This window comes from Daphnia pulicaria, chromosome 2, assembly GCF_021234035.1.
Source record: "Daphnia pulicaria isolate SC F1-1A chromosome 2, SC_F0-13Bv2, whole genome shotgun sequence".
Lineage (NCBI taxonomy): Eukaryota > Metazoa > Arthropoda > Branchiopoda > Diplostraca > Daphniidae > Daphnia > Daphnia pulicaria.
The window spans coordinates 9,741,165-9,767,140 of NC_060914.1; the positions used below are offsets into that span (position 1 = coordinate 9,741,165).

Genomic DNA, 25,976 nt, shown 5'->3' on the forward strand with positions numbered 1-25,976 from the left:
AAACAGTGCCGCTATTACTTCCTAATATCCACAATATCTTTGACTGGATGCATTTTTCTTTTTGTTTGAGGACGATGAATTAATCAATACATCTCCGTTATCATGGAGGCACCATGACAATTCCTCTTAGAAACATTTCTACTATGTGTTACGTAACGATTTGAATATTTCGCTATTTAATTTTTAACTACTTTTTCTCAGAAAAGTAGCCCCCATGTCATGTTTCTTCTTGGAAGGCTTTTTTAGGGGTGATAAATAATTACTGATGAAGTCGTCGTTCTTATTTCGTGTTCGTGACAATTTATGCAAATTGAAAAATAATAAATTTAACAGGCCGGTTAAAAAGAAGTATTAATGTACTGTTTTACGGATTGCTGGACCTTTTATTTGGTCTAAGAATTTACGAAATACGAGTTACGGTTACCTTATGTCACAGCTTAAGAAATTTAGTTTATCAATTTGAATATAACAGCCCGTGACGCCATCTTTTTTTCATTTAAATTTTTTAATTTCAATGTGTTCCTATTTTCCTCAAAATTATTTGCCCATCTTTTACTAGAATGTATTCCTACTAAACAAAGTATACCATAGTCCATATCTAAAAAAAAAGTAACAGAATAAGTCCGAAAACAGAAAGATAATTCGAATGACGCGCGGAAATATGAGATGATGTGGCATCGTCGTGGCAGTTTTCGCATGTAAACAAATTTTTGGACTTTCTGACAGTTCTGTTTCAGTCAACTGACAAGTGAATGTCATGAAGAGCACTGCATTTCGGAAGAGATTCATGAAACATCAGCAATTATGGATTGAAGTCGTTGTCAGAATTTCCTTGGTTATTAGTTTTGTGTAGGTTTGGCACTTGATTACTTATTTAGAATTTAATTTTCACATGCTTGATTGGTGCCATTCATTTTTCTAGGTTGATGGAAAAACTCCAGCCATTTGAAAGGAAAATACATCCTGATGAACTATGGCTGTACAAAAACCCAGTGACTGAAAGTTATGTTCCTTCTAAAATGCTTTGGGTAATATAAACATATGAATGTGATTATCAAACAGAATTTTAATCTTTTTTCACTCTACAGCCAATTGTGGTGTTTGCCCCTTTAATTGTGATATTTGTGATGTATTTCTTCAGACGGGAAGTGACCGATGTGACACAGGCTCTTCTCTCTCTCACTCTTGCTTTAGGGATCAACGGAATAATTACAGACATTATTAAATTAACTGTTGGTAAGTATCAAAGTTAAACACAATTGCATTTATTTATTTTGACCTTTCGTACTGTTTAATCTAGGCAGACCACGTCCAGATTTTTTCTGGCGATGTTTTCCGGATGGGCATGCCAATCCCGCCATGCACTGTACGGGAGATCCATCTGTAATAACTGAAGGAAGGAAAAGCTTTCCCAGTGGCCACTCCTCATGTAAGATTACTTTTCTTTTGTTTCTTAACAAAGACAACATATTCAATCATGTCAAAATGTTGTTTTTTTCTTTTTTGATTGGACCATGCAGTTTCCTTTGCCAGTTTAGGTTTCATCAGCCTATACATGGCAGGGAAATTGGGCGTGTTCAACGTGAAAGGACGTGGGCAAAGCCTTCGTCTTTTAGTCTCCCTTTTACCTCTGCTCATAGCCTTGACCGTCGCTCTCAGTAGGACATGTGACTATCATCACCACTGGCAAGGTAAGAAAAAAAAACACGCCCTCATTTTGTATTTCTAGTTTTTTGTCAACAAAAAGCTCCTTTTTTTTTCTTTTCCGGGAAAAAAAAAAGATGTTCTCTGCGGCTCCTTATTGGGATTGTTCACCGCTTACTTTTGCTATCGACAACATTATCCTTCTCTCGATTCACCTGACGCTGACGTTCCTCTAGTTGTGTTCAATCCCGTATTGGACACTTCCAACACTGCCAGCGTACTGCCATTTAAAACAGTGTGATGTTAGGCAAGACCAGCCAAAGTTTTTCTTTGCGTCTATATTTACACTCGTCTATACATCGCCCATTTTTTGTTTTGTTTTGTCAATGTCAAAAATCGTGCAAACAAACACAAAACACAATATTCCTAGTAAAATATAATTTAAAATTGGAAAACGAAATGTTCTATTGAGTTATTGTACACACGAAAAAGGGAAAAACTGTGGTTGATGAATTTTATACATAAAACAATTTTTTGAAGAAAAACAAATTCTCATTAAAAATTTAGTTCATGTAAATATTTTTATAATATAGTTAAAGAAAACTTTTATTACACCAGGGAAGTTTCCTCGTTGATGGTTAACTGTGTCGGGTTATCCGGCACGAGCAATTCGAGCTGCTCAATTAGCTGGACCGAGTCGATCGAGTTCTGTGGCCGGCTGGCCGGATTCGTGGTGATGATGAGGCCGGTGATGGTGTTAGATGTCGACTCTATATTTTTTAGCGTGTACATGCGGGATAGAGAGAGAAGAAGAGAAAGAAAAAACTATACATGTGACACTTTTTCACCCACATATCGTATTACACACTGTAGAGCAAGTTGTAGGCGGTTGTAAAACAATCGTCACCCGACCTTGATGTTGTTGGTGAAGTACGGCCGTCGTCGTGTTGTGCATGATGATGCTGGGCTGTTGTTTGCGCTGATTGCGTCGAAACCAAACGCTGCGCATGCACAGCCGTCCGCAGGTTTGAACGGCGTCGCGAAAATTGGCGTTGAGCCAACAGTAGACGAATGGGTTGTAACAGACGGATGACATTGCCAGCCAGTGACAAACCAAAAAGGCCGTCGAGTTGTGCCGTGTGGCCGACTCTGAAGCTCCGACGTCACTCACCAAATGGTAAACATTCAGTGGCAACCAACAAAGGGCAAACAGCGATATGACCACTAATAACTGTTTAACCCCCTCGTAATGTTATTAACCATTTTCAAATTGGGTTTTTATTCAAATTTTCGTACCATTTGAATTGTTTTGCGTTTGGCGCGATCCTGCCGCACTCGTTGGTTATCCGTAACCGCTCCGACAAAAGATCTCATCCACAACTTTATGGGAAAATGAGAAAATGAAGTGGAATTTGGTTTGATTTTCTAAAAAAATGATTGAATTCAAATACTCGTCGGACGATAGCTCCATAGGCCAGTCCGGAAATGCCCAGTGGGATGACGTACTGGGTGGCGAAGGTGATCAATGTCAAATATCGCCGAAATTCCAGCGCCGGAGTTGGAAATCTGGCTTGGCACCGTCTCAGAGGCCTGTTGGATTGGTAAAGATCCAAATCGATTATCATTCCTTTTGTCTTATCCCCACCCTAATGTCATTTTGGTTTTTTTTTCCTTTCTAACCTATAGGTGAAAATGGGGACGACCTCGCTGTAGAGAGCGTAGGGCAGGGCTGCCATCGAGGCCAAGATCCAGAGAATCGCCATAATGATGAGGCCGTGCGGGGGCCTCAATCGACGCTTCAAGGGCGTCAAAATGACCCGATAGCGGTCGACGGCGATAGCGGCCATAGTCAGCGACGAAACGTAGACGCTCATGACTTGAACGAACGGCACCAGGGAGCAGAGGAATTGGCCAAATGGCCAGTGATCCAGCAGGACTCTGGAGACGCTGAACGGGATATTGAGGCAAGTCATGAGAAGGTCAGACAGGGCCACATTCACCAGGAATGTGTAGGTGATGCTGCGCTGGAGTCTCCTGTGCCGGAACACGACGTAGCAGACGAGCAAATTGCCGAAAAGTGAAATTGCCATCACCAGGGCGTAGGCGGTGGCGATGATGGCAGTTCTCAATCCGGCGCTGCTACGCTGTTGATACGACGACGAACCGTCTGATCCGCTGGAGCCCAGTCCATCCATGTCCGCCTCCATGAAAGATGTCAGATCCAAGTCTGGAAACGTCCAGTTGGCCGAGTTCCACACCGATGGATTGTGCTGCTGATCATCGCTCACCCAATCCAACTGGGCGGTGGGGTGGAGGAAAAGGGGCCCCAATTCATTCATTCACCAAACAAATTAGTATACATAAATTTGTGTTAATTATTATCATTTTAGGTATCGATTATCAATCAAAGGATTGCCTAATGATTCAACTCTCAATCTGATATGGTGAAACGCCATAAATGATACCCTTTTACCTTTTGCCAGAGACACGAGGGCCATTAATCACCGTTCACGTCACATTATGTATACCTGAGAGGTGCGTGAGTTATTCTGATGACGGGGGCGGATGCCCTGGAGGACAGTGAGGATAGCCTGACTGATGCTGTTGCTGCTGTTGCTGTTGTGGCTGCTGCTGCTGCCGTTGGTGTGGTGGTGGTGGTGGAGGTGATGTCCGGCTACTGTGGGCGTCGAACGGGCGGCCGCCGTCTGGAAATGGTTGCTACCGTTCATGACGGAAGTGACGGCCGTGACGGCCGTGGCGGCGGCCGTTTGCCACAGATCCGAGTTGGATTGAGATCCGGATGCGACTGTTTCGCCTTGCGGGTGACTGGCCGCCTCCTGGAGCTGAAGAGCCTCCTGGAGCAAGAGTTCACGCAGACGCAGCACCAAATCTTCCGTCGTGATCCCGGTCATTGGGAATTGATATCAAAGCATCACACACAGCCCGCGGGTACAATTTTGTTTAAAAATCTTTTTGTCTATAGCAGTCGGTATTTTTAGAAATTTTAAGTGCAGTCGCCGATAAAAGTCAAAGGGCGTCAGTCGTGAATTTTTCAAATAGCGAGCGCCAGGTGTGGTCGGCGGGAAAGGAATTAACTTTAAATGAACTAAGTTTTTTCCTATTGGTGGTGGGGATTTATTGTTGTCCACTGTTTGTATAAATGGATCACGTAGTAATTGAAGCCGGCCAGTCTTCGACGGAATACCGGATCAGTTTCAGATATCCGCACAAATAGACACACAGACACACTGGCGGAAGCAGCAGAAGGAATCCGGCAGCCCAGCAGCTGTGTATTAGCACCTCATTGTTGTTGTTGTTTGGTGTATGGTGCGGATAGCGACGGCGCGACAGGAATAGATGAGCTAATCTTTTTTGGATTGTTTGTATGTTTGTCCGCTGGATGCAGGAAATTCCTTCTTCCGGTTTCGTTGTCACATTGAATGAGACAGCCAAACGATGGATTCAACCGCTCGCTCGGAATGTCTTGAAGAGAAAGAAAGCGAAACTTGAACCGAATTGTATGTAACCGACAAACAAACAAACAACACACTAACGAAAATATGTTGGGAGGGATCGTTCAAACACGCGACTGCACGGTGGCACGTTCGCTGTTGGACTGCCAACGGAATAGAAGAGGCTGAGAGTCTGCTTCCCCTCCCACCACCACCAAAAAACCTCGCACAGCAGCACGTCGCCCAAAAAACTCTGGCGACGCCAAAAAGTCTCTACAACAAGAATAACATTTCCCAACTTTTTCTTTCGCGCATCTTTTTTTTTTCCTAAGCAGAAAAACAACTTTTTTTAAAAATCCTTGAAAAATATATTTTTCTAAAGATTTCAACTTTTACTTTCGGGATTTTCAGAGTTGTCAAGAGCCATCACATGATGAATCAAGCCAGAAGTAACTGACTGTCGTCCACCGCCCTTTCAAAGTTTTTCGAAATTGTTACCGCCAAATTTGAATTGAGTATAATATCGCATTCATCATTTTCATTCGAAGCTAACACCCAATGCTACCAGCAGCCATCGAAAGTAGTTTGGAAGAAGAAAAACAGAAAACAACTTAATGAGAGAGTTTCCCCTTTTGGTTCATTTGAATTCAGCGCCGGAAGGTAAACGGAATGATATCAGGGGGCGTTGGGTAGATTCAAATTCCAGGAAAAAAAATTTAATTTACACAACATACAGGAATAAATGACAGCCATTATTATTGGACGCAAGATTATCATTTCACTCGTATACTATACTACACACACAGCCGCAGAGTTTTATAATCTAAACAAAACAGATCCATCATAATCCCCAAAGGGGGCGAAGGATGAAACTGCTGGATTCAATTCGCCAATGGATCTCTTGACTCTTGATGATGTGTTTCCCGCTAATTTATTTTTTTATAATATAGCGTAGCCTTTTATCTTTGATATAGGATAGACATTTTCACGAGCCAAGAATTTTATTTTATTTCATTTTTTAAAAAAACATCTTCAATGCACCTTATGTATCTTTTTTTCCTTTTTATTCATTTCGGGTGGTGGTTGTTTTGCTTATATTCCCGAGCTCTTTGATGACAGATGAGCAAGATGCGGATCCATCATCTCAACAACCTCTAAATATCGCGCGGCGAGGGCACATATCAACGAAAGAGATCGAGCCAATCGACTCGTCTAGTAGTGCATCTATACCGGGGTTTTTTTCACGCCGGCCGCTATATACGACACACTCACGCATAAATAGAAACGCGCGTCATTTCAAAAAGATATGTAGCTGCTGGCAAAAGATGGATGGCGAAATTGCGCCCACCAACGCCGTTGCCGTTTGGAAAATCCAAAAGAAATAATACTCGAGACTTTTGGAAGGTTACAAGTGAAAAAACCCGTAAAAGAAGAGTATATGTAGAAATGTATAAAAACGGAAGGAACATTTGTGGGGAAGAAACTGGGGCGTGTTTTTTTCGGGGAGGATATCATCCAAGTGAGACTGACGGAACTGTTTTTCCCTTTTGGGAAATGGAGACGGATTGACTCCATTTGCTTTGGTTTGTATAACCACTCCGGAATAAAAATAAAAAAAAGGGCCGATCGGACGAATAATAATAGCAGCACACACCACCACCCGCATGTAATCGCGTATCGACCGTGAACCAAACTTTTACGGCGACATTCTTTCCAGACGCCTAGCCAAGTTCCTTCCTGCCTTGTTTCTTTTTGGTGGAGCGCTATGATTTTGTGTAGACGCGCGCGGGTCAATTGTTGAAAAAGTTTGCCGCGTGCCAAAAAATCTTCTCAGTTTAATGCGTAAACCTGAAAGGCGTATCGCTTTTTATATCTCTGGTATATGTACGTATGTATTAAATCAACTACTAATTCGGTCCATTATATTTATTATTATTATTATATTTATACGGCGGCTGTGTTTTTAGTTGGAGATGTGTTTCATCATTCATAAATATGTAATCATATATATACCTACACTCGCGGTAATGTAATGCATTTTTTTTTTCTTCTTCTCTTCCACTTTTCTTGTTAGAGGAGGAGGGGGTCGTGACTCGATGATGAATTGCCTCTTTTTCGGCAACAGCGCACACACAAGAGATTGGCACACGAATCTGAAAAGAAAAAAAAAAGCTGACCATCTTTTCTATAATATTACATGAAAATAGTCTTTTCGCTCTGGGTGGTCACACGCTATTTTGGCTCGTGTACGTTCCTCTCTATTCGCCTCCGGAGAGAGAAGAAAATCCAGCGCTCACTGGATGAGCTCGATGTAGTGTGAATACATTCAAATGACGGGTTGACTGAGTGAGTGAATAAATTAAGTTTTTCGGTGTACAAAAGAAAAGGGGGGAAATCGATCAGCCAAGGACTTTATATATTTCTCTCTCTCCGTCCGGATATATGTTTAACCTTTCTATTCCGCATTCCGCTTGATAACCAAAAAAAAGAAATCACACCTGGTGGCGGACCTATTACGGAAGTATTTTTCAAACAACATTTTACAGTGTCAACCATCAGTCCGATAAATCTATTTGAGCATATTTGTTTACGGTGGCGCGACTGACACCAAAGAACTTTCACTTTTTTATTTGAAATTCATTCACTATCAGCTATCTCTCCGCGCGCTTTTAACCGCCAGCCCAGTACAGACATGATGATCTTGAGCGCATCCAAGATCGATCCCCGTCACCTAAATATGCGCTTCTGCGGATCGAGTTTATTTATACACTCGGTTTTGCGAGCGGTGTGTGTGTTTGTTGGTTGTTTTTTGTGTGTGTGTCGTAGAGATACATGCAAACCGTGACCCGCATTTATTTTTGTTTTTTTCAATCGTTTGATACACAAGGAAAGAATTTGCGGATGATGGAATCGCGTACTTGATCGTTTGTCAGAATGGCAAGACCTTGCTATCCATCATGTCATTCAATATTTTTATTAAAAATGTGTTTTTCGTGTGTGTTTATCGCTCGTTTGTTTTTCGTTTTATTGCCTCATCAAGGACTTTTGATTATTAGCGCTAGATGGCTTCGAGATTTTTGTATTGTTTATAATTTCGGTGTCATCTCTCGACTAGTTGATGGAACACCTGTAGTGCATTTTAATGAGGTTGTTGTTGAATAGGAGACGTGATTTTTGAAGGATTCAACGTCCGTCTGGAAAACAATAGATTTTGGGGGTTGATTAGTTTATGCAGAGACGTTCAGTCGAAATTATTTGCCAGTTCGATTTTGTCGACGTTTTTTTAAAACTTGTGAGCTGCCGATTGGAGATTCATTACAGGACAAAAAGATGCAGCGAATTGATTTTAGCCAACCCAAGTGGGATCAGAGCACATTTTCAGGAAGGCTGAAGCATTTCTTTTGGGTTACTGATCCAAGATCTTGTGTAGTTTCAAGCGAGCAACTCTATGAAGCCAAAACCTTGGTCGAGAAATACAAGTACTTAATTTTACATCTCTCAATTAAACACTTTGTCTCTTTTATTAATGAATAACTTTTTTGATTTTGCAGGAATCATCGAGAACCACCAGGAACTACAACTGAACAAGTTTGGTATGCAAGGAAGCTCTACGAATCTGCTTTTCACCCTGACTCTGGTGAACTTCAGAATTTCTGCGGTAGAATGTCTTTCCAAGTTCCAGGGGGTATGCTCATCACTGGCTTCATGTTGCAGTTTTACAGGTTTTTTTAACAAAAAAAAATTGTCCTTGCCTTATAGACTATGCAGAATTTATGATTCACTTTGGCATACATAATAATCCAGGACTGTCCCTGCTGTGGTGTTTTGGCAGTGGGTCAACCAATCCTTCAACGCTCTAGTGAATTACACCAACCGTAACGCCAAGTCAGAAGTCTCGTCGACCCAGTTGGGCGTGGCATACGTTTCGGCGACAACATCCGCGTTGGTTACCGCCCTTGGTCTCAAGACCTTCTTGGAAAAGAGAGCCGGAAGTCTTCTACAGCGCTATGTTCCATTTGCTGCCGTAGCCGCTGCCAATTGCGTAAATATCCCACTGATGCGTCAGTCGGAATTAATTAACGGCATCGTCGTTTACGACGAAAATGGAAACGCTGTCACCGAATCTCGCGTAATTTTTTCATGCCTTATCTTTTATGAAACCTACGTGAATTACATTTTTTTACTAAACAACATTTTAGCTGGCCGCTGCTAAAGGAATCACGCAAGTTGTAATCTCACGAATCGCTATGGCAGCTCCTGGAATGAGTTGAGTCGATGAATGATTGCAAATAAATTTCGAATCTAATCCGTTGAATGAAATATTTGCACAGCTTTACTGCCCCTCGTGATGGAAAAATTGGAAAGCTATTCTTGGATGCAACGAATTAAATTCTTACATGCGCCTTTTCAGATCGTCGCCTGCGGAGCAATGTACATAAATTACGAATTGAATCCATTCTCATAACGGTTTATTAATCTTATTGATTTTATTTTCCCATCTAGTCTCACCTTCATGACTCCCGCCGCTTGCGCCCTCTTCCCTCAAAGATGGTACACATTTTTGTGATTTATGCACGCCCGTGAGTACTAAATCATTGTGGCTCATTTTTCTTTTTTAGCTCTTTGGACGTCTCAACGCTGGCCCGATTCGAGCCGGAACAATACGACAAACTCAAAAAGACTGTTGGCGAAGGCTCAATCTCTAAAGTCTATTTCAATAAGGGCTTGTGATCAGCTGAAAAGTAGTTTAACGGCTTGTAAGTTGGGTGCTAATCACATATCAATGATCTGATCGACAATCGGGATTAACTGTCTTAAAAACGCACAAAAAATCCTATTCAATAGTTTAAGTTGTCCGTTCTAAATGTTAGACGTTATTTAAATTCAAAGGTTAAATTCAGCTAAAAGCCAACAGGTATGTCGTTACGATTTTATAGCTGTACTGTGTCTTAGTCAATATATATGTTACCGCCGTTGAGGCGATTCGTTAACCTAAATTGGACTTTTTCCCTGGCTTTACAATTGAATGTGTCGTAGAGGAGGCCAGCATTCCAATCCTTACAAATCGGTTGTAGGTGACTTGCAGAAACGTGACAGCGTATGAAATGGATATTTCCAGCCCATGAAACTGCTCAAACTGACGCAATGATCAAGTCAAAGTAAGTGACCTTCTCTTTATTGCATATGTAATGCATCGGTAGTGTACATATAAAGGAGTTAAAGTGATTCATAGGATAGCTTCTAATTTCAAATCAACTTGATGTTAAGAATTTCATCTTACAAGCAGTTTTATCTTAAGAAAACAGATTTTCAAACAGAAATGCATGCAAAAGTTTTCAGCATCGCTGTATAAGAAATCTTTAAGTAAAATCAACTCAAATGATTCTACTCAAAGACATTTTCCTCGACAAGCCCTCCAACGAAGTTAGTGTAATGGGCTGCATTATCGTGAACAGATCCGCGCAATAGGAACATCCTTATTTGATCACCTTTAAGAAGCTGCAAAGTAGACTGAAGCGAAAAGGTTTCAAAAGTAGTTGCACTGTACCCCTGTCCTATTGTAAACCAATCTTCGGTATCAGTCTTCATTTGTAACAATACTCGTCCCTCATTGCTTTCACTAATTCCCGAATATCCAAAGTAATATTTCCCAGGTCTTGGAGCTACGAATATTCCTGTCGGAAGGTTCATGGCATTCCCCACATTGATCCTTGCTTCTTCAAACGGGATTGCGGTGTTGATTCTTGCGTAACTTGAAGTCTTCTGCGCATGAAAGTAAACGGGAGTAGATTTGACGTCAACGTAACCAATCCATTTCTGAAAACCTATTATTGTGTACACACATGCCGATTCAAGCAGCTTTAATTTATATTTATATTTTTTCTAGCAATACCTTCCTCGTTAGATTGCTTCGAAAAATTGCAGTGGACAGTTTCCATCATTTTTTTCCCCATAATCGAAAAGAGTCCATTTTTTTATGTCCAATTTGACGGAGATCAGCGCAGGACATTGGGATCCTACCAATATCCTCGATGGCATTTGTTCTCTCTGTCCAGTAATATTTATCAGTAAAATTTAGAAATCAGGAAAAGTCCATTGTTCCTACCATTGAAGTCCTTTTTCAAATTCGAAAGAGTGGTCCTTGTTTCTTTCAAAAAAAGAAGTCGTCGGAAATTGGAAATTTTACGTTACGCGTAATATAATAGCAGCAAAATACCTTTTAACTCGTCCTTCAAATTTCGCCATTCGTCAGTGACAGTCAATCCACGGTATTGTATAAAATTAATGGGGATGGACAAGACAGCGATCGAGTAACGAACGATCACTTTACGATCTTTTAACAAATGCCTTTCACGCAATTGTGTAAGATTAATTTTGCTGAGAGCTAACGGTTTGGGAACGAATTTATCTCCATCCCATTCAACATGGCCTTTACTCATTTGGTAAAATTTATCAATATCGTCCTTGGAAGTAGATCCGTGTTTGGCAAAATCTGTTGTCACCGGTACCTTCGCTGAAACAATATCGAACAAAACATTTTCTTGGCCGTCCATCTTTTTGATATTTTTATAAAATTCCGACAGTTTCTTCTTTGATTCCACGTCCAACTTCTTGTAGACTTCGTTTAATGTTTTTGCTGCCTTGTCCGGTCGGTAATTTTCCTCATTCCAGAAAACCGTATCCCACATCTTTTCGCTCTGCTCTTTGACGACCGTCTTATTAGAGAAAAGCAAGTTCCTTAACATGTTGTAGATCTGCGATTCCGAATTTGGAGAAACAACGTCTGAATCGTCGAACGTTTCTACGAGGATGTTGGTTGTTGTTTCTGTCAATAGTCGCTTCTCATCGTTAGTCGTTAGTAGAATCTCGTCTGTTTGGCCAAATCGTTGCAAGAGATTGCTGACCATTTGTCCCGAAACGACATTGTCGATGCGAATAGTGGTTTCCTTTGTTTGTGACGTCTGTGAAGATAAGCTAAACAAAAGTTTTAAATGGTCGAACTGTTCCGGGTTAGAGCGCATGTCGAGCGCCAGTTGATCGCAATCGTTTTGCGTAGAACACGACAGAGAAAATTGAAGGAATTTGTGCAGCTGATAGGGAAGCCAATTATTGCCGAGGGAGAAAGCAGTTGAAGGTATCGTGTTGACCAGAACTACTTTCTCCAGTGGAATAACTTGTACCTGGTGATCGTGAACTGGTTGACCGATGACTTTGCCCAGATATTTAACCACTTCACTTTCGACCTTATCGTTCCACATTTCAATACGGAATCGGATTTCCGGTTGTTTTGTGACGTTGTTGAAGGAACTGGTGGCGCTTGTGTGATCCAGCAGGGCGATCGGAGTGTAGAAATACTTGTAACGGACGGGAAGTGTACTCAACTTGCTATTGTCGGCGTGCTCGTAAATGTTGACGCGAAAACTACCGAACGGCATAGAACAAAGTTCGTTGGGCGAAATTTGCAGTTTGGCCCAGGTAGAAGGAGAATCTTGACCACAAACAGTCGCCAATAATTGCGATGCGAATAGGACGAGACTTTTCATTGAGATATTGCAAGTCGCCATGACGCTAAATTACGACACTTTTGTCTTTGTTAAATTAAAGAAATGGTACGATCAAACGGAACAAGGGTGCAGCGAGCAGTTGCTGCAATCGTCACGCTTACACGATACTAAGTTGATCTCAAAATGTTTCATCGTTTTCAATGTCTGGCGCAGCCCAGACTCGACAACACTTGATTTTTATAGACTTGCTGACTTCTTTGAAGTGTGTTTGCATTTCGAAAGTTTTCAATTTAATCGAGTGGACGTAAAGAAGCGTTTGATTTATTTATCAGTGCGTTTTTTTTTTCTGGGAATCCCTGTTATCTTCTCAAATTACAGTTTAGTCTTCGCAGTTCATCACGAAACTAGGGCATTGAGTCTTCTTGTTCGCAAACGAAGGATGTAATAAACTATTAATGCAGTCTCCTTCCTTTCGGATCTGGTACGGCTTTTTCTTTATTCAAGATTCCACATACAATTTTGTTTTAACCACTTTAAAAAAATTAGTCGTTAAGATAAACATTTTGTATTCACAGTTCGCACTTCGCAGTCGGACTTTTGCCGCTTTGGCTCTTTGCAGGCTTGGCAGAGATGCCAGATGCGAACGTTTTTAAATGCAAAACTGAAAATGGCAATGTTGTACGTTACTTTCAAGATGGCTGCTGGCATTCGATGAGAGTCGACAGCAACTGACAGTTCGCACATTTCGCAGGTGAAATGGATCGTCCGGTTTGTAGAATGTATTTCAACTTCGTGTTTTTTCTTTGTAAATCAATTAAAATGTAAAAACCGAAGTTTATTATTTAGGTGCCAGTTAATGTGAAATCTTAAGGTGAACGCCAAATATTTAGAGGGGTAGAGGATAGCTAAGAGAATTTTGACTAGATGCTTAGATCTTTCCAAGATAAGGCAGTGTGATTTTTCGAAAATTCTGCTTGTCGTGAGCTGTGGTTTGCCTTCAGTTAATAATTGAAGATGTTGGATCTGTTAAGGTTTAACATTTAATTTCACCAAATTAAGATTTGTGATAGAATTTCCTTTGGCTTTTTCTTGTAAGTTATTCTATCTCAACATGCCACTAAATGGCAATGCAATCTCATTTAGTTCTCATCTGCTAATAATGCTTTGTACTATCTGGTATAAATGCCTCATTAAAATGTAACTTTTATCCACTTATTACAGGGTTTCGAGATTAGAACAGGCTTTGATTTTGTTGCAGCCAGCTGATGAATGGTGGTGTTAGCTGTTGCATGCAGTCTGTGGTGCTGGTGTGATGTCCAATGGAACTGTTGCATGCAGCGTGTAGTGCCGGTGTGATGTCAAGGGGAGCTATTTCATGCATCCTGTGGTGTTTACTTGAAATGTATTGGCTGTTGTGGACTTGTTCGTCCATATAGTATGATGATTGATGCAACCTGATCTTACAAGATAAGGAGTGATTCAATCGACAACTGCTGGTTTAAATTGTTTTCTGGCCAAAAAAAACCTAAATGTTAATATCATGGTTGAGAACAACAGGCCCCTCTCTGGAAATGCTGTTTTAAATTTCTTGAAGTATTGAAAAGCTGACTATGTTGAATAAAATTAAATTGTGAAAGAAAATGGGTTTTAAAAAGGGGTTTAATGTTTGCAGCATCATTAGTATAAGGAGAATATTTGTTGTTTGAAATTTGTTTTTGCAGTTGAACAGATTTTCTGGTCTTGGGTACACTGTCTAATATATCTAGCATGTTATATATTTTTTCTGCATAAATAGTAAAATTATTTCAAACTAATATTAATAGTATTGAAATTCACATTTGTCTGATTGAATTCGATTTTGCGGCGATTATTGTAAGTAATGATAAATAAATTGAATGTATATAAGTATATTAAATTAGTTTGGAATTGCTTTTATTGTCCCACCTCCACCCACAATTCCTCCTCTTTTTACAACACAAATACATACATACCAACATACACTTAAATTAACCCGTTGGCTGCCACGCCATACAACCCGTAGATTGTTCTTCTACTACTCTACGCGCCATGTCTGAAGGATCCATGACCAAGGTGGGACTTGCCATTGCTGACAAGTCCGGGCTGACACGGTGACAGGAGAAGATGGAATGCACAACCTCTAGAATCCATCACCGTATCGACAAGGGGGAAGTCCCTATGGTGCATTGCCTAACAGGCGCCTTGCGGCGAATTTTGGGCTGGTGCGACTTTCCGACCCCGCGGCATGAAAACCACGAGACCGAACAGCGCGGGCCCGTGCTAAGGAGCTAACACAAGGGAGAACAAAGACGTGGCAGCCAACGGGTTAACTAACATAAAAAACAATACCAAAAGTAGATGATCCACGTGAGATGGGTTGATGGTTTTCGATCATCGCGCCGCCAAGTCCTTTCCTGTTCGGTTGTTCCACTCCTTTTGTTCCCGAACTCTACATCGGAGACAAAAATTAAAGGATCGATAAAAATACAGTACATGTATTTAACTCAACTGTAAGGAACTTGTAAAGGAACTTACGTTTAGTTACGCCAACGAACGTTCACAGCAAGAGAATAGCAGATAAAAAGACGATTTTTGCAGCTGAGAAAATGAGCTCGAAAATGACGTATCTAGAAAATCATTGGATTTGATTAAAATGTGTTACATTCAAGAATATAAAGAATTAAAATATTAAAGACAGTCTCTGGCAGGTGCGACAAATTCAGCCTTATGGGTTAATCGATCGAACACAGCTAACTAAAGGGAAGCAAAGGGTTCAATCATAACAATACCAATAATAATAGACGATGATCCGCGTTGGACGTGTCGTCAATGCCTGATAATTTTCCTTAGATGGACGACCAGATACCTCGCATTTTTTCTGAGAGGCAAATTATCTATTACAACAAATCAAAAGATTGTTAAAAATTATTACATTAAGATGACAAGTTCTATCAAATCCACGTAAAACTTAAATATAAGGCAGCATGATTATTATAACTTCTTTGCTGAAAATTAACTATAAAAGCAAATGCTTTCAATTATGTTTCAGCAATAACTAACATAGTAGTACACATTTACCTTTATCTGCCATGGGAACTATGTTGTGTGCTTCCTACGGGGAGGTTGAAACAGAGAATGGCAGCCAGGATAGAATTTCACTACTCGATCACTGCTTACAAAGAAGCGAAAGAACAAATAACTTGGTGTGAAGAGAAATAAAATAAAATTTTTTCTTACCAGTAGCAAGCAAGTTTCAGGATATAAAGATGAAGTTTAATAAGAAATATTCAGCAACTTGAGGTTGAATGCCCAGGATAAAGTTAATCCATATGTAAAACCATAGACTATGGTTTAACCTGGACCTGTATGAGACAACAGTTAAGTTATTGCACACATAGTGTAGGATATTGAGATGGGTGTAGGTAAAACATGGTGGTTAGACTATATAGTTACAGATTAACTTACAATACATATCATTTTGATGCTTGATTTCTCCCGAAAAACAAAATAACGTCCGGCACAAAAGCAAACTTAATTTTCGACATCTTTCGCATGACGCCATGACAAGAAAAGACATCTCACCGGTCACCATCTAGTGTGAGTGTCACACATTCGATAGTCAATTCCTTGTACCGGAACTACACCGGAAGTAAGCGGTATCTCTTCCAACTAGTAAGCTGAAATCAAATTTGATAAGGGTAAAATTTAGGGTCGAAACGAAATGGCCTGTTTTTTTTAGCAAAAACCAGAATTTGGCCAAAATCGCGAATTTGAAGAATCCTTACTCTCGAGTTTTGAGGGACGTTTAAATTCTTGCAGCGCAGCTTTGTTATGTGGCTCGATACTTAATACTTTCTCAAATTCATCAAGTACTTGTTGCATCTTTTATGGGATCGGGCTATGCCGCGACGACGATGATATGCTTTCACAAATAAGGTTGGATCAAGCTTTAAAGATGGGTTACATTCTTCTTCGGCCTCTACAAATCTGAAAAAGAAAATACATTTGGCAGATAACAATAAAAAATCTTAGACAGATAAAATAAATTAACTCACCTTTTTACTTTAATCAAAGCAATCACCCAATTAGCAGGGAATATGGCATCAGAAAGATCAAGTTACATGGCTCTAAAATAGAAGTATGTTCCTTTCTTATATTTCTCTTCTTTGAAACATTCATTATCCTACAAAAAGTTTTTTGATTAGCAAACCCAATTAAGCAGAAAACGTGTTTTTAAAAAAGGAGGCTACATAATTTTTTTTAGCACTGCCTTTACCTGTTTGAATGGTCTGTTAGGCCTCCTGAATTCTGAACTGGACAGTTAGAGGTGAGATGTTTATGTTTAACTACATCATAAAAAACATAAAAAACAAAATAGGAAACAGCCGAGTACAGTTAACGTTGCAGACTTGGTTTCAGATAATAGACAAGGCTGCTCTCCAGCAATGTTAGGGGAATTTTGGTGCATTTTTAAGCATTTCAGCTTTTACTTTGATTTCACTTTCAAGTTAAAAAACTTTTGTCTTGTTTTGATGCACTTCAAACTTATGTGATTGTAATTTACAGATGACACCAAGTTGAGAACTGAGAACAAAGTCTGCCACATATAGAAGGATCAGACGTGAGTAAGGCATCAGTGCTTGATGAGATGACTTTAGTGGTAGCCACTTGCCTTGAACTGATGAACAACGTGCCAACGTCACTACAGAAATCAGTCGTAAAATGCTTGATTGTAACGCTACTGCTACTGGGCATCGGTGAAATACGGCGCGATCGGTAGCTGGAATCATACTAGTCGTGTTAAAAGGCCGGTGAATAGCTTGTACTTTGACACCCAGCTCCATTGTAGTTGTGCATGCACCGTTTTGCAACAGAAAAATCATAAGAAATGTAACGCTTTCCCATGCTCGGCAACCTTCTACATGCCAATGGAATCTAATTTTTAAGGCGAAATAACAATGTGTACATTGTATCACCGTGGTATCACATTTACCTATGAAAACACAAAAAAACGAGAACGAGCAATTTTCACAACAACAACAGTCGCCATTACAGGCTAAGCTAATTTGACGGCATCTAGCGGAAAACCGAAAAAAATCGAACATTCCAAAAAACATCAACAATCCGATCTGGTTCAGATGGCAGACAAAAATTGTAAATCCGTATGAAAAATCACACCCACTAAACTAGATGGAAATTTTTAGAAATTCAATTGACTGGACGGGTTAGCTTTAAAAAAAATGTTTTATCTAGTTCAGCCTCGGGAGAGTCTCGATCCGCTGTCCGGACAACTTCACATCGTCTCCACAAATTTAATGGTTTGTAAATGTGCTACGGGGCTATACTTATAAGGAACATTTTGAACTATTAATATTTTTAGTTCATCGTTTTGTCCAGCTGTACACTTGTAAAAATATGAATTTTGATCATCATTTGGATATACAATAGTGGTAAATGAAATCTGGTAGATGGTCGACTTTTAAAGGGTAAAAATTTACCGTAATTCAGACGGCAAACAAAAATTGTAAATCCGTGTGAAAAATCACACCCACTAAACTAGATGGAAATTTTTAGAAATTCAATTGACTGGACGGGTTAGCTTTAAAAAAAATGTTTTAACTAGTTCAGCCTCGGGAGAGTCTCGATCCGCAGTCCGGACAACTTCACATCGTCTCCACAAATTTAATGGTTTGTAAATGTGCTACGGGGCTATACTTATAAGGAACATTTTGAACTATTAATATTTTTAGTTCATCGTTTTGTCCAGCTGTACACTTGTAAAAATATGAATTTTGATCATCATTTGGATATACAATAGTGGTAAATGATATCTGGTAGATGGTCGACTTTTAAAGGGTAACAATTTAGCGTAATTCAGACGGCAAACAAAAATTGTAAATCCGTATGAAAAATCACACCCATTAAACTAGATGGAAATTTTTAGAAATTCAATTGACTGGACGGGTTAGCTTAAAAAAAAAATGTTTTAACTAGTTCAGCCTCGGGAGAGTCTCGATCCGCTGTCCGGACAACTTCACATCGTCTCCACAAATTTAATGGTTTGTAAATGTGCTACGGGGCTATACTTATAAGGAACATTTTGAACTATTAATATTTTTAGTTCATCGTTTTGTCCAGCTGTACACTTGTAAAAATATGAATTTTGATCATCATTTGGATATACAATAGTGGTAAATGAAATCTGGTAGATGGTCGACTTTTAAAGGGTAAAAATTTACCGTAATTCAGACGGCAAACAAAAATTGTAAATCCGTGTGAAAAATCACACCCATTTAACTAGATGGAAATTTTTAGAAATTCAATTGACTGGACGGGTTAGCTTTAAAAAAAATGTTTTAACTAGTTCAGCCTCGGGAGAGTCTCGATCCGCTGTCCGGACAACTTCACATCGTCTCCACAAATTTAATGGTTTGTAAATGTGCTACGGGGCTATACTTATAAGGAACATTTTGAACTATTAATATTTTTAGTTCATCGTTTTGTCCAGCTGTACACTTGTAAAAATATGAATTTTGATCATAATTTTGATATACAATAGTGGTAAATGAAATCTGGTGGAGGGTCGACTTTTAAAGGGCATTGGCATAATATTTTTTTGATTATTATAAAACATGCCATATTTCCTTTCACTTATTAATAATTCTCTATAGAAGAAAGAAAATCTTGAACGAGAATGGCCTTCATGAAGGCAGGCAGATTTGTACGAAAAGTTAACATTAAAAAATTACCAACTTAAAAAGATTTCCTCATTGAAGACTATTAACATGTAAATTAACAAAAAATTTACTTGATTGATAGTCTCTATCCGAGCTTTCCCACCTGGGTGTCAAAGTGTAAGATTGTTACATCCAATGGACATATTTTACCACAATCAGTACAGCTTCAGCCTTACAGCATTACCTCCTATTTAATAGAATCAGATTGAAGATAACGACACGCGACTAGGTATTAATCTCCAATTGAGAGAGCTCTGGTGTGATTATCAGAAATTTCGTTTTTTGGGAGTAGTTGCTTTGATATTTTTTTGTTTTTTTCAGAAACAGTGTGGCACATAAGGAGAGTCGAACGCGGGTCCCATGGCACGCCGCTTGATGATATCAACGCCTTATTCAACTCTCCTACGCGACTCTGTTCAACATAAAACCGAGATGATATGTATTTCAATGTTTCAATATAAACTCGTTAATACTCGAATAAAATGTACATTTTTCTTTAAAAAACATTTAAAAAAATGTGAATTGCTTTTTTTGGTATTTATTACTTGATTTTCATCAATATTGGATTATTCAAAAGGCAAGTTGTTTTGTAAGCAGACGCTAATAGCCGTCGTTCGAGTTCGACGAAGAATTTAAGTCCATAAGACCATAACTAAGTAAATATAGTAAACATGAAACATCCTCTTAACATAAATCCGGTAATGAATAGGTAATTAACTGTAAAATATAATAAACGATCTCTTAACTATAATCCTTTCTCTCATTAGTCTAAAAGCTTTGGGTGATTCATCATTCAACACCATTTCAAAACAGGGTGTGGAAGTCAACAGCTCTAAAGTCGAAAGGAATAAAAGTATGTCTAAAAGTATTAATGTTCCTTTATTCCTTATCAATGTTCACTTTACCTACTGAAATCTTTCTTGCTTCTTTTTTTTCCATATTTGGTAAACAAAATTTTAAATCCCATGAATATTGTAGCTAATAGCTGTATTAACGGTACAGGTCTTGCAATTGCATGCAAATAATATTAACTTTATTTGGCTGCAACAATCAATCCAGAGATTTATTATGACACCTGTATACTAAATGTTGATTCTATCATGTTTAACTGTTTATTTGAATAGATATTCCTCTGGTTCCAAGTTTAGAAAGAACAGCAAATGACAAAAAATGTGTTGTTTTTATCTCAGCAAAAAAGAAATGCACTTTACTCTTCGAGCCAAGTAGGCCTACCTAATCCTTGAGGCAAGTGTTTCTTGTTAAGTTGAAGACAATTAATTTAATAATTTGACATCCTACAGGGCACTTTGTTGCGAAGAGCGTTATCTGAATGGCGTACAGATATCATATAGAATCAGAAGATGGTTTGTGATAAAGTCTTAGTAGTTCATCACGAAACTAGGGCATTGAGTAAACGCCTTCTTGTTCGCAAACGAAGGATGTAATAAACTATTAATGCAGTCTCCTAAGCACTTATGCTACTAAGCACTTATGCTAAACATTTTGTATTCACAGTTCGTTTCTTTGTTGGCAGCTGGCAGAGACGCCAGATGCGGACGTTTTTAAATGCAAGACTGAAAATGGCAATGTTGCTGTTTGCGCGTTACTTTCAAGATGGCTTCTGGCATTCGACGAGAGTCGACAGCAACAGACAGTTCCCAGGTGAAATGGATCGTCCCGGTTTGTAGAATGTATTTCAACTTCATGTTTTTGCATTGTAAATCAGTTAAAATTTAAGAGGTGAAGTGGCATTCACAATAATTACCATTTTGTCCTTCAGTTGGCGTAACGCGTCTTCTACACTGCGGAGTGCGACGACCAGGGATCGAAAGTGGCAACTTCATCTTTCCCCCTCTCTTCGTGTACACTTTTGTGAGTGTGCTGAGCGTAATCACCGAGTACGACCTTGCTCCATTTAATTCACCTGATGTCAACTTTTCTGTGTGTGCGGAGCTCTCAACAGGAGAAGGTGCCTGCTCGACGGTATTTCAAAGGCTTTATGGTAGGACGCAGTATTAATTATATCTATTTTTCCCACTATTTGCTAGTCCTTCAAAGTTGAAAAGCACCCGAATGATAGCGATATCAGGCATCGTCCATCCACTGAATGCTCTTATCGAGTCGTAAGTCATTTTCGCATCATTCCGCATCATTCCCTTTGACCGTACTATCTCAGATTAAATTACCATTTTAATAACGCGACGTATTTTCCAGTGATTGGGATTTCATTTTCCTGGTCAGTCTGGAAAATAATCAGCTTTTTCAGTCAGGTAGGCATCCAACGTAGGCTATTTGAGTTTGCTGCCGTACATTTTCAAGGTGGATTTGAATTAAGCAATTTTTTCCCCACTTTTCTAGCAAATTTGCTATTATATACGCTCTTGTTGATAAAAATTAGAACTTTAGTGTTATAGTTTGATGTTTTTATTTTTCACGGTCAACTTTTTTATTACCATCATCCGATAGAAGTCAGAAACCAAAAGAGATACTGCCATTATTGTAATTACCCATCAATGATAAGTAATTCTTCGTTACCATCGGTGAATGAAGATTCTTCACTATCTTCAGCTGGGGAATCTTCGCTATCGCTATCAGATATTTCTTCATCGCTATCGGTTATTTCTTCATCTTCACTTTCGACATCAGATACTTCTTCGAAATAGTCAACCGACAACCTGACATTCCAGTGGTTCTTTGCTATTTGCTTTTCCCAACGACAAAGAATTTTTTAAAAACCCTTCGGCTCCCTCTGTTTCCATGTTAAACAAATCCATTCAAGAGGTTTAGTCGCTTTCATCAACAGATTCAAAATTTTGATAGTCACAAAATTACATTCACTCAAATCAAAGGATTCGAGCTTATTGAACGAATGGAGATTGGCGGCCTCTTGTAACACATCATCAGTAAGGGTGTCACAAGAACTTATACTTTTAGACTTTAGAGAAGGGGATGATAACAACAGGCAAAGGCTTTCGGGAAGAATTGCTTTTAGTTCCACTCGATCAAGTATTTCAAGACAATTTAATATCGGTTGTTTCAACTTCGTCCGATTGCGTCTGAAAGAATTGCGCTATCGAACCTGGGGCTATTGTTAATAATTTATAATCTATAGAGGTATTTCACGATGAAAATTTAAATTTTCCAAGGGTTATTGGTCAAAGTTGCAGTTGTATTATGGTTAACATGGGCACCTTTAAATCTCGAACACCGAAGCACAGATGGCTGTACTAGTTTTCGAAATCTGTTGTATGCCTCACATATTTGAGATAATAGTTACAAAAAAATCTTCCCATTTTAAAAATCAAAAAATTTAACTACGTATTGTCGGAAATTTTTGTATGCAAATTAAAACATAATATGTAGGGGAAGGGTAGGTGTGTCGGATAAGACGTCGCTTGATGTTCATGAGTACATGTCATTTCGTGACCCGAGTTCGATTCCCCGGTAGATCAAAATTACTTTGCCCGAAATCCGCCAGAGGGCGAAGCAAGGATAACCTGATGTGGATGGTCTAAGTGGTTGAAGTCTGATAACTCTTTAAGTCGGGACTTTGAATCCAATGTGTTACCAAGTTCGTTGTGATTCCGATGTTCGATGTGAATGTCCAATCCGCGTTCCGTTTCCGAATTCGAAGCTATCCGCCTGACAAGTCAGCATAGGTCGTATTGGCGACTCGTCTTCGGACGACGTTTGTATCGTCAATCAGTCAAGCCGCTTGATTGAACAATGTTACTGAATATAGGAAACCTCAGGTTTACTAAGATCAGGTGTTGTCACAACAAGAAAGAGCTAGGCCAGAGCGTAGTACAGAATAGTATTTGGCTCCTCTACATCAGGTTATGTTTTTGGTGTGCGTTCCTTTTTTTCTATTTTAGACCTGAAGCAGCCTGGGATAACGTGAATTGCATGTTTGTAATTTGCTGCTTTTTTTTAAAGTCAGCTGTCCCACTGAATTTGATTGAATCGTAATTTAGTTTTTCACAATAACGTGTGGTTGCTTGATAGATTGGTAAAGTTGTAATGTGGTATTCTGTGTCATTCATCAAGTTTGTCTGGGCCTATTTCTACTGTGCCTACTGGTTTGCAAAATATTCTTGTGCAAAATGTGCAAAATGTTCTAGTTATAGCACATTAAGCTGCTACACTTGCTCAATAGTCCCTATAGAATTGTGCAAACATCCCTCAATCTTAAGCCAATTAACCATTATGTGAGTTTTAAGCCATAAATAACCATTTGGTATTCATTTTTATGTATTCATTTTGATATTGGTTGTTGACTTGTTGTAGACCCACCCCCAGCAACGTCAACCTGCAGAAGGAATGGCTAGTTTACATGTCTTTCATAATCGAAGGTCACGGAGATCATTAAGTAAAACGTGTCATGTAGTGGTGTAGACTGTAGAGGTTGGGTGAGAACGACACGTGTTGCACCATTATCAAGCAGGTACAATAGCCGCAAGGCTTAGAGGTGGGAGAGGGTGAGAAAAAGTCGTATAAAAGGAGAGAGAAAAGGCGATTGAAGTCAGTCGAGTGAGCATCTCCGACACGACAACAACTGCAGCGCACTATTTGTCACCAACTGCCTTCATCGTATAACCAATTCGCAAGCATGGGTAAATCTTTACTTATTATATCGAGGCGTGAACAAGTTCTACCTTGTTTCTAGTTGTTAATTTGCCATTTATATTTGTTATCTATGTTTTATGCTTTTCATTGAAGTATTAATGTTTAAATTATTGATTGTCAAGTTAACTACTGCGTCGTGCTGCTGTTGGGCGTCTTATCGTTGATGGCTGGGTCGACCATGGGTGTACCGATGTCTCCTGGGTACGGCGGATACCAAACAACAACGACGAAGGAATACTACACCACGCCACCGCCTTACTACACAACACCTACTTACTACACCGACCCCCCCAAGTACTACACGACTACGTATGCTGCCCCAGCTTACTACACGGAGGCTCCCGTTTACTACACCACCAAGGCTCCCGAGTATTACACTACAGCTTCTTACTACACCACGACGTATGCTGCCCCAAGTTACTACACTGAAGCTCCAGTTTACTACACACCAACATACGCCACTCCCGCCTACTACACCGAGGTTCCAAAGTATTACTCTGCCCCGAGCTACTACCAGACTGATGCTCCGGTTTACTACACCACAAAGGCCCCCGATTACTACACTACAACGTACGCCGCTCCTACTTACTACACTACCAAGGCTGCCGAGTACTACACCACTACCTATGCTGCTCCAAGCTACTACACTGAGGCTCCAGTTTACTACACCACTAAGGCTCCTGAGTACTACACAACAACATACGCTGCACCTACTTACTACACCGAGGCCCCGAAGTATTATGCTGCTCCAAGCTACACAACTACTGAAGCAGCCAAGTATTACGAAGCCCAACCTTACTATACCGCGGCTGCTCCTTCTTATTATGCTGAACCAACCTACTACACCCAGACTCCAAAGTACTACTCTGCACGAAGCTACTACACCGAGGCCCCGGTGTACACAACAACTTACGCCGCTCCGAGCCACTACACCGAAGGGCCAGTTTACTACACCACCAAGGCCGCCGAGTATTACACAACTACGTATGCTGCTACAACTTATTACACCGAGGCACCTAAATATTATTCAGCACCAGCCTACTACACCGAGGCACCAGTCTACTACTCTACCAAGGCCCCTGAGTACTACACCACAACCTACGCTGCTCCGACGTACTACACCACCAAGGCCCCTGAGTACTACACCACAACCTACGCTGCTCCGACGTACTACACCACCAAGGCCCCTGAGTACTACACCACAACCTACGCTGCTCCGACGTACTACACCACCAAGGCCCCTGAGTACTACACCACATCCTACGCTGCCCCGACTTACTACACTGATGCTCCAAAGTATTACTCGGCTCCGAGCTACCAAACTGAGTCGCCGAAATACTACACTACAACATATGCTGCTCCAACCTACTACACTGAAGCCCCAAAGAAGTATTATTAACCGTAGCAGCCTTGTAAACAGCATTCACGCGGTGATGCAGTTTTCAATTTTATTTGCATGTTCATATTCGTTACAAAATATCTCTGATTTATCTGCCTTGTTTATCCATTCACTAGTTTCGGTATGGATCGGTTCCTCTTTCAGATTTTTCAAAAATAAATTATTTATGAGGTTACTTAACTTGTATTGATCAGTTTCGGTAAATGTCCAACAGTCCAAGGGATCGTATTAGCTAGTCGTGTGAAATAGTAAGTGATTGGATTGGCTGATTAAACATTTGAACCGACGATTTTACAATCCTTATTGAGCAATTTGTTTGTCTCTATTTCCCGCTCTTCTCAGAAACAGTTGGTTGTGACGTTTTATGGACTGTTAAACTAATGGTCTTTAATATTTGTAACATGTCTGTTTAGAGGGAAAAGGAAAGACTTTCTGGGATGAAGAGAGAAATGCGCTGTGTTATCATTGGAGAACACTTGGGTAGTGTAGTATCATTGTAAGGTAGTGTTTATAGTTCATGGAATAGTCAAGTGTTGGTATTATACTTTCTAACTCATAGAGAAACAAATAAGTTATAATGTAGAATTGTGTTTTA

At 39.7% G+C, this 25,976-nt stretch overlaps 5 protein-coding genes and 2 long non-coding RNA genes across 9 annotated transcripts in view; 4 read left to right on the top strand and 3 right to left on the bottom strand.

Annotated features, from left to right (window-relative positions):
• Positions 1 to 689: 689 nt before the first annotated feature.
• LOC124326441 (phospholipid phosphatase 5-like) lies at positions 690 to 2,221 on the top strand. The gene is made up of 6 exons (XM_046785272.1): positions 690 to 849; positions 923 to 1,028; positions 1,089 to 1,236; positions 1,301 to 1,429; positions 1,521 to 1,691; positions 1,782 to 2,221. Exons 1-6 carry the CDS (start codon positions 758 to 760, stop codon positions 1,943 to 1,945), a joined length of 810 nt encoding a protein of 269 aa, XP_046641228.1. The 5' UTR covers positions 690 to 757; the 3' UTR covers positions 1,946 to 2,221.
• LOC124326118 (probable G-protein coupled receptor 83) lies at positions 2,082 to 5,815 on the bottom strand. 2 transcript variants are annotated; one of them, XM_046784762.1, is made up of 6 exons: positions 4,173 to 5,815; positions 3,325 to 3,941; positions 3,096 to 3,234; positions 2,941 to 3,024; positions 2,557 to 2,875; positions 2,082 to 2,414 (listed from the first exon to the last, which is right to left on the bottom strand). In XM_046784762.1, exons 1-6 carry the CDS (start codon positions 4,554 to 4,556, stop codon positions 2,254 to 2,256), a joined length of 1,704 nt encoding a protein of 567 aa, XP_046640718.1. In that variant the 5' UTR covers positions 4,557 to 5,815; the 3' UTR covers positions 2,082 to 2,253. The 2 variants fall into 2 exon arrangements, with proteins under 2 accessions (XP_046640718.1, XP_046640719.1); XM_046784763.1 differs by having other exon boundaries at positions 2,247 to 2,414; positions 2,513 to 2,875.
• Positions 5,816 to 8,045: 2,230 nt separating this feature from the next.
• LOC124326365 (sideroflexin-2-like) lies at positions 8,046 to 10,093 on the top strand. The gene is made up of 7 exons (XM_046785132.1): positions 8,046 to 8,575; positions 8,648 to 8,818; positions 8,901 to 9,225; positions 9,296 to 9,362; positions 9,428 to 9,527; positions 9,600 to 9,647; positions 9,716 to 10,093. Exons 1-7 carry the CDS (start codon positions 8,427 to 8,429, stop codon positions 9,825 to 9,827), a joined length of 972 nt encoding a protein of 323 aa, XP_046641088.1. The 5' UTR covers positions 8,046 to 8,426; the 3' UTR covers positions 9,828 to 10,093.
• A 152-nt stretch (positions 10,094 to 10,245) lies between these two features.
• LOC124326171 lies at positions 10,246 to 12,661 on the bottom strand. Its single transcript, XM_046784852.1, has 4 exons — positions 11,314 to 12,661; positions 11,203 to 11,244; positions 10,990 to 11,144; positions 10,246 to 10,921 (listed from the first exon to the last, which is right to left on the bottom strand). Exons 1-3 carry the CDS (start codon positions 12,659 to 12,661, stop codon positions 11,035 to 11,037), a joined length of 1,500 nt encoding a protein of 499 aa, XP_046640808.1. The 3' UTR covers positions 10,246 to 10,921; positions 10,990 to 11,034.
• Positions 12,662 to 12,977: 316 nt separating this feature from the next.
• LOC124326725 lies at positions 12,978 to 14,509 on the top strand. Its single transcript, XR_006915743.1, has 3 exons — positions 12,978 to 13,082; positions 13,177 to 13,380; positions 13,823 to 14,509. It is a non-coding gene; the product is annotated as an uncharacterized LOC124326725 (long non-coding RNA).
• A 509-nt stretch (positions 14,510 to 15,018) lies between these two features.
• On the bottom strand, positions 15,019 to 17,799 carry LOC124326706. 2 transcript variants are annotated; one of them, XR_006915714.1, is made up of 10 exons: positions 17,613 to 17,651; positions 16,896 to 17,554; positions 16,675 to 16,802; positions 16,405 to 16,606; positions 16,085 to 16,296; positions 15,857 to 15,981; positions 15,698 to 15,788; positions 15,409 to 15,513; positions 15,155 to 15,246; positions 15,019 to 15,068 (listed from the first exon to the last, which is right to left on the bottom strand). It is a non-coding gene; the product is annotated as an uncharacterized LOC124326706 (long non-coding RNA). The 2 variants fall into 2 exon arrangements; XR_006915713.1 differs by having other exon boundaries at positions 16,896 to 17,799.
• A 6,068-nt stretch (positions 17,800 to 23,867) lies between these two features.
• LOC124326455 (extensin-2-like) overlaps positions 23,868 to 25,976 on the top strand; it is a 142,092-nt gene continuing 139,983 nt past the window's right edge. Inside the window, exon 1 of the mRNA XM_046785299.1 lies at positions 23,868 to 23,969. Coding sequence (XP_046641255.1) covers positions 23,966 to 23,969 — 4 coding nt within the window. The 5' untranslated portion in view covers positions 23,868 to 23,965. The remainder of the gene's footprint in view (positions 23,970 to 25,976) is intronic.